At 41.3% G+C, this 8392-nt stretch overlaps 1 protein-coding gene across 2 annotated transcripts in view; it reads right to left on the bottom strand.

Annotated features, from left to right (window-relative positions):
* The window catches only part of LOC107675943 (phosphatidylinositol 3-kinase regulatory subunit gamma), a 21332-nt gene extending 14567 nt beyond the window's left edge, over nt 1–6765 (bottom strand). The window contains exon 1 of one of the 2 annotated variants that reach the window (XM_016470439.1): nt 6355–6765. In XM_016470439.1, the coding sequence (XP_016325925.1) occupies nt 6355–6463 (109 nt within the window). In that variant the 5' untranslated portion in view covers nt 6464–6765. Of the gene's footprint in view, nt 1–3192; nt 3327–6354 lie in introns of those variants that run through there. The other variant, XM_016470440.1, reaches the window with a different exon arrangement.
* Between the last annotated feature and the right edge of the window lie 1627 nt (nt 6766–8392).

The raw sequence follows: 8392 nt of genomic DNA, 5'->3' as shown, positions 1-8392 counted from the left end.
TTTTTTTTCCTCATTAATGTACACACAGCACCCCATATTGACAGAAAAACACCGAATTGTTGACATTTTTGCAGATTTATTAAAAAAGAAAAACTGAAATATCACATGGTCCTAAGTATTCAGACCCTTTGCTGTGACACTCATATATTTAACTCAGGTGCTGTCCATTTCTTCTGATCATCCTTGAGATGGTTCTACACCTTCATTTGAGTCCAGCTGTGTTTGATTATACTGATTGGACTTGATTAGGAAAGCCACACACCTGTCTATATAAGACCTTACAGCTCACAGTGCATGTCAGAGCAAATGAGAATCATGAGGTCAAAGGAACTGCCTGAAGAGCTCAGAGACAGAATTGTGGCAAGGCACAGATCTGGCCAAGGTTACAAAAAAATTTCTGCTGCACTTAAGGTTCCTAAGAGCACAGTGGCCTCCATAATCCTTAAATGGAAGACGTTTGGGACGACCAGGACTCTTCCTAGAGCTGGCCTCCTGGCCAAACTGAGCAATTGATGGAGAAGGTCTTTGGTTATAGTGGTGACCAAGAACCTGATGGTCACACTAGTTGATCTCCATGATTATATGTGGAGATAGGAGAAACCTAGAGAAGGACAAACATCGCTGCAACACTCCACCAATCCAGTCTTTATGTCGGAGTGGCCAGACTCAATCCTCTCTTCAGTTAAGACGCATGAAAACACACTTGGAATTTCCAAAAAAGCACCTAAAGGACCCTCAGACTCTGAGAAACAAGATTCTCTGGTCCGATGAACCTCAATTCCAAGCTTCATATTTGAAGGAAACCAGCTCCGCTCATCACCTGCAGAGTACCATCCCAAAAGTAAAGTGTGCTGGTAGCAGCCTCATGCTGTGGGGCTATTTTTCAGCAGCAGGGACTGAGGGACTCGTTAGAGTAGAAGAAACGCTCAGTGCAGCAAAATACAGAGATAGCCTTAATGAAAACCCAGTCTAGAGCATTCAGAACCTCAGACTGGGTGGAAGGTTCACCTTCCAACAGGACAATGACCCTAAGCACAGAGCTAAAATAACGAAGGAGTGGCTTCATAACAACTCCTGTTCTTGAATGGCCCAGCCAGAGCCCTGACTTAAACCCAATTGAGCATCTCTGGAGAGACCTAAAAATGGCTGTCCACCAACGTTTACCATCCAACCTGACAGAACTGGAGAGGATCTGCGAGGAGGAATGGCAGAGGATCCCCAAATCCAGGTGTGAAAAACTTGTTGCATCTTTCCCAAAAAGACTCATGGCTGTATTAGATCAAAAGGGTGCTTCTACTAAATACTGAGCAAAGGGACTGAATACTTAGGACCATGTGATATTTCAGTTTTTCTTTTTTAATAAATCTGCAAAAATGTCAACGATTCTGTGTTTTTCTGTCAATATGGGGTGCTGTGTGTACATTAATGAGGAAAAAAAATTAACTTAAATGATTTTAGCAAATGGCTGCAATATAACAAAGAGTGAAAAATTTAAGGGGGTCTGAATACTTTCCGTACCCACTGTATATATATTTCAGCCTGATATTTTCACAAAGCCCCTTTCAGAGCGACAGTAGCAGGCTTCCACCAGAAAGGGAAATGACCCCCCTTTTTCTCACTCGCTCTCTACAGCAGCCAAAAGGCAGGTGCACAAGCCCAGCTGAAACCTCAAATTCCTGCCTACCAGTTTTCCACTGTCAGCTCTTTCTGTAGGTGTGTGACCACCTTTGTCCTACACACACACACACTTGGTTATTTTTGTGAGCTAGTGATGGGGTGTGAGCACAAAAAGAACATGGAAAACGGAAGGAAACAGAGCAAGAAAGAGGCAGAGATGTGACTAGGTGATCTCATTACAGCGGTCACCCCATCTGTGTTAGTGTCAGAGATATCGCAGCTGGGGGGCACACAATGGAAAGTCCACATAGTCACAGAATGCAGTCATTTTTTAAAGCTACCATTCACCGATTCAAACTAATTACGATCATGATTTATGGCAAAACTGAACAAACAAAGGGGGTCAATTTAAATGACAAAAGTGAAAAGATTTTCCTTAAATTTCTACAACAGTAAACTAGCCCAGTATGCTTCACAATAAAAGCAAAACAAATACATTTTTAAAAAATTAAAAAAACATTTTTACAAATAAATTGTAAGATATCATTTTATAATTTCAAAATATTATTATATTTTCTAAATAAACTTTTAATGAAAGATGAAAAGGGAAATGTGAGAAAAAAGAAAGTGACCAGGATGTAGGATGGGAAGGATGAGAAAGAATGAGAAGGAGTGAGTGGCAATGCAGCGCTGCAGAGCTGCGCAAGTCTGAACAAAGAAAACTATACATCCATAGGTAAAGCCTATGGCAATCGGCGACCAAGCAGTCCATTGTTTAGGAAACAAATATAAATGGCAACATGCAGCTCAGAACATCATCTCCAGAGGTCATTGTTCTGCAGCCGTGCTCTTGTGCACAGTAACAAAAAGATATGTTCAAACTTCTGGTTCTACAGGTGATGGAGCAGATAAAGCGACGGTACTTTGAAAGACAACACAAACATAGACTGACACCACACACACGCACACAAAAAAAAAAAGTTTAGTTTAGGGTTTGTATGTACAAATTAGGGGGTGCATTAGCATGAGAAAAAGCATGTGACAGAGAGTGATGACAGTGGCGTTGAGGGGAGCAGCAGGCGAGGGCTGCCACGTCCCGATCCAGGGGGAATGAATTAAAAGTGTCACCAAGCACATGGGTGGTTTAAATAGTCCATCAGGGACGCTCACAATCACATGTGAAACCATATGTGCTCTGTGCACATATTATCATGATGCACCATCCGCTCCTAATGAATGACTAAAAGACAATCCTTGCAGCTGAACTCTTAAAACAGCCTCAAATTCCTTTTTAATAAAATAAAATCACAAAACAAGAAAAATGAAGTACAACTATCAAGGATTACACGTCCTGGAAAAAGCATGGTTCTTACGTTAATTCATGTTGACAACCGCACATGTTTCCATCCATACAAAATCCAGGACACTTCCCACACAATAGGACAAACACTAATTGTCATTGTGCTCCCCTGACAGTCTGTTCAGAGCGTTACAATAGCCATAAGACAGAAAAGACGAAAGCAAAGACAGTGACCGTGAAAAAGCAGAAGAAAAGAAGAATGGTGTCTCCCTTACCGTCCTCCTCGGGATCCTTTTTGAGCTGCATGTATACAGCCTGCACTCAGCTGTCTGTGACACAAGTCCTCTTATTCTCTCTATCTCCCTCTCCCTCTCCCACTCACTCTCGCTTTCTCTCCACCCTCCCTCGCTCGCTCTGCCTTTCAGACTAAAGCCAGAGGGAAAATCCCTGCTCCTAAATTCAGATGCTGCTGGTTTAACAAACCCTCTCAATGGAGAAGTCGGCAGCAGCCAATGAGAAAGCAGGAGGGGAGGTGGACACAACCATATGAGACGGAGAAAGAGAGAGCGGAAAGCTCTGGGGAATGATGTAGGAGGGGGGGCGGGGAGCGCTCCTCCTAGAGAGAGACAAGGCAAAGACGCTAACACACGCTGAGGTGAACACAAACCGGGACACATGCATCGAACCGCTTCACAGCCACATTGTTGGAAATGTAAGATTACCAGATGCTAAAAGTGTGCTGGTTGCCTAAACACTCATTAATTTATTAATTAACTAATATATATAATTTATTTATTTTACATATATTTATTGCATTATGTGCACATATGCCTATAGGTACAGAGATAGAAAAATGCTGTGTTTTCACATTCTGCTAAAGAAAACCCTGCTTCCTCAACATAATATCAATATTCTGTGGACATTTATGAATGAACAAGCTCAAATACATTCAAGACAGAACAAGCTGAAAAGGCACAGAGCAAAGAAAGAACCATGTATCAAGTGACATTTCCATCCCTTATGTCATACGAATGCCCATTAAGGGATGTTAGAAGCTGACTTTCCCTTTGGTGTCGCTGCACTTTTGTTGTCCAACCACAGCACACTGCTCCGGCAGCCTTTATTACACTCACACATCACTGGCCCTAAGAGACAGGGGCCAACTTTCCCCTGGGGGCGGCGTGGCACCTGTGCTCATTGGACACTGCAATGGAACAAAGCGGTCGCTTGCTTGTTTGCAGACGCTCGCACATACAGGGCCGTACCTCGGAGCCTTTCACATCTCAATTCCGCGGTAATAAATATTCTAATGAACATCTGCACAGGAACCTCGTTCTGTTTCTTTCCTTTCCGAGTCACTCTTTCTAATCTACCCATCTTCTCTCGGGCCAGGCGGATTTCACTGTCCCGCAGTACCTCTCTAACAGCGTCTCGGAGATGAAATGCCGCGAGTTGAGGAAGAAGCAGATGATAAGTCAATGTGTGGCTATTGACAGTACATGGGGACAAACGGACGGATAGAAAAAACGAGAGATCTGATAAACCTGTGTGCAGTGGCACAGAATGAAAGATAAGATAAATGTGTGGGTTGATCACACGGTGCTGTGCTCATTCATCCCCTTGGCAGAGCAATCGAAGGGCTATTCAAGCCAGAATCCTGCTTGCCAGATCCGTACAGTCCACCACAGCTCATTTTCTAGGAAACGAGTAGATTAGAACTGAGCGTTAGGCATTGTTCCTTTGAAGAACGCAGAGAATAAAATGAACGTAATAAAATGATTCATTCTGCCCACTCTTGGAATAAGGCTGCATTTGGACCAAGAAACAGTTAACTGTATGCGGATACATAAAGACACCACCATCTTCACAATCTAGCAACCTTCATAAAATGTTACAGACGGACTGTCAAGAAATGATGCACAAAATGTGTTTTGTGCTTTTGCATTAAACACAGTTTGTCTTAAAACCCCTCACAATGATCACACGGAAGTAACAGCCTCATGCAAAACTGTCAAACAGTCTCTTTTCCCATTCCATTAACATTTCACGCTTACAAAAGTGTCATCCGTCTCTTTATAGCAGGAATTAACGACATGAATTAACGACCCATTGTCAACTATGCCTGTGACTTCTGAATGGAATCCAGTTTCCAGTCTATGACATCATTGTTAATGGCAATACAATGGTGTCAGAGCTTAATAGATGACACATGAATGGCACTGAATTTGAATAAGGAGCACAGAACACCAAAACTAACATTCAGAAAGCTGGGAAACTTACTCCGAAAGACCCCTGAAGAGCTTTCACCATATATAATTCTGTGACTTCACTGGTCTACCAGCTATTTAGTCCCTATTTGCAAAAACAGCTCAGGAGCAGATCCTGTATAACACCACTTAAGGTGTCAAACCAATTCATAGAGTGCATTTCGGTCTCTCCACATTTTGCATATCAATACCATTTGTGGTGAGCCATGCAAAACGTCCAAATCTTTTGAGGAAAAACTGACAAGACTATAGCAGGACCTGTAACACTATCTGCCTATAAAGATTTTCATTTAACCATTTACAGTCCCAAATTACAAACAAAATTATAATATTATTTGATATATACAGAGAGGTTTACTCTGGACCTTAAGAGATAGTTCACCCAAAAGGAGATATGCAAAATGACATCTCATTCAACATTAACTTTCATTGTATGAAAAAAATGCAAAAAAAAAAAAAAGTCATACAGATTTGATACAATAAGAGGGTGACTAAATGACAGAATTTTCATATTGAGATGAACTATTACTATAAAATAAAAACTACAGAGGGATGTAGACTGTTGCACTCTCTTCAGGGAGGAAGAGGCTTTAATATGGCTCCCGTCTGACTGAGAAGTCGGTTATGATGCATTTAAAATGTACACGATAATGTTAATGCAGACAGTGCATTTATAAGTACGATTAAGGCACATTTTACTGATACGCTGACAGCAAATGAACAATTTTAAGATGGCGAAATGGGTTTCTGTAAAACAACGAGTGGGAATTTTAAATGCCAGCCATACATGACTAGCTGTACGCAACATTAAAATAAAATACATTTTAACTATAAAGAGGCGCAAGATCCAGTTGTTTAAGCAGACATATGACTGCAATGTCGGAAAATGCTAATGTGTAAATGTTAAATACGCTAAACGTCATTCTTTCATAAAACACAAAAGGAGATCTGCAGAATGACATCTGAGTCACCATTCATTTTCACTGTATGAAAAAAAGATACAATGAAAGTAAATGGTGACTGGGGCTGTCAGTCTCTAACCTTTTGTGCTTCATGGAGGAGAAAAAAAAAGTCATATAGGTTTGTATCAATGTTAGAGTGAGGAAATGACCAAATTTACATTATCGGGGTGAACTAAGCGTGCTGTTAGATTGATTGTTTTATCTGTACCTGGCGGCTGGTCCATCTCAATGTAAAATATTAATTCAGTGGAATAGGGCATCATCACGTCTCTCCAGTCGTCATCTTCTTTCTCCGTATTCCACACTGTATTGTACATGGTCCGAGTCCTCTGGTGATCGACTAGGCTCTCACCGAACTGAGTAAAATCTAATTTTCAACACAGACGACTGAAAGAAACATAAAAGCTCGTCTGACTGAACGGAGCTCCACTTTAACAGTCTGAATGCCAGCTTCAGAGTAACTGCGTGTCATGAAAGCTGTCAAAGCACCAGGCTTCACTCATCCGATATCACTTGATAGAGCATTTTTTTATATATATATATATAAAAAAAAAACTCTTAACAGTCCGACAGAACAGAAAGTAGATACCAGCTCTACAATCTACTCCGTCCTACCATGACGAAACAGTAGTCTTCATTTCAATCAGCTCCTCAGGTCTACCGGCCCTTTCACTTCATGAGGAGGAGTCCATTCGGTGCGCACAGCATGGGGGGGACCTGTTCTAACCGACACGCGTGGAGCAAATTACTCTACCCGTGCTCACGTTTTAGCGGCTGATACATAAGAGAAATACTTAAAAACACGAAAAGAAGGCCGAGTTTGTAGTTATTTATTCTCATTTCGCCGTGTGCTACGGTGTCGTTTCGTTCACAAGTGACATCATTTTTCTGCACCCCTTCACCGGCACCAAATGGACTCGCCTGAAAACGGATCATTGGCTCTGTAGGTGCCGTGGAGCACGCACACTCCAGATTTGGGAGCCAATCAGAATGCGCGGCTCTCCCAACTAGTTGCCAAAGTCGGAGTCTGTACATTATTTGCAGGCGCGTGTTTCTCATGATCCAATGAACTTGTTCGGAGAGCGGAAGTCGACATTCTATTGGTCGAACCGTTACTATGATGTACAAAACTGATGGAGAGAACAGCGTTCGGTTTGAAGGAAGTACTGGGTTTGATTATATATCATATGTAAAAGATAGCATGTTGATTGGAGATATTAACAGTGCATATCAGTAAATATATTAGAAGCATCATAATAAAGAGAAACAGCTGCTCATAAAAGTCTATTATGGGCATCTGTGTTTGGAAATACAAACGAATAAATCCTGGTCAATCTGTCATTTGTGCTAATGAAATAAAGAACACGCATGCTAATAATAAAATAAAAGAAGAAACATTAACAAATAAAAAACCTTTTCAGTCAAACACTAATACGTTGGCCTATGTATGTGTTGAGTCCATCAGTCTTATAAGTTTAATATAAATATTAAGAAAAATAATGAACTTCCTCCAGGCATTTTGCAAAAATTTAATTTTTGCTAACTGTTGCCTGTGCTTCAGGATTTCTTCTGTATGTACATCTCATTAATGCAGGTTGGTGGTCTGCTTTAGGAACAATTATCTTGTGGATGGCAGTCTGTTTTCCTGTATGCCTCTTTCAGTCCCCTCTGTTCTCATACGTATGATCTATCCATCAAGTGGGAGAATGTCCCTCTATGGCCAGAGCGAAAAATAGGATCACAATGTTTGCATCTCTTTAATGCAGGACAGGGAGGAACCTCCAGATGGCTCATGCCTGACAAAGGCTGTCCTTGTCAACTGTGTCAAACTTGCTTAATTGTCACTGTCCATGCTTCAGTTCAGCATGAGCAGATGGATCCAAAACAATGACAAGCAACCGAACAGTCACAGTAATCCATAAAAAGCTGTGGGAAAATATTAATCACTTACACCCAATGCATAATGAACAAGTAATAAATGACACAGGACCATGTAAATTACGTCCATACGAGCTGTAAATTCAAGACTGATGCATTTATTTGAGGTCACTCTGTTTTTGAGACTGAGAATGTCTGGTTTGGACTAAAGTGTATTGCTAGCCGCCTCTGCAACACTGGAGAAAGACACACGTGACTGGGGATTTGAGCGTCAGAAAAGTGTGTGTGCCTTAGAAACCTTAATGCACAACCAACTGCGGCTTGTTATTGGTCCATGCCTGTCCTCTTATTGGACAGTGAGCTAAATG

Source organism: Sinocyclocheilus anshuiensis, unplaced genomic scaffold (assembly GCF_001515605.1).
Source record: "Sinocyclocheilus anshuiensis isolate Anshui unplaced genomic scaffold, SAMN03320099.WGS_v1.1 scaffold2482, whole genome shotgun sequence".
Taxonomy (NCBI): Eukaryota; Metazoa; Chordata; class Actinopteri; order Cypriniformes; family Cyprinidae; genus Sinocyclocheilus; species Sinocyclocheilus anshuiensis.
The sequence above is the reverse complement of the archived record's forward strand: the minus strand, read 5'-3'. Positions and strand labels throughout refer to the sequence as shown.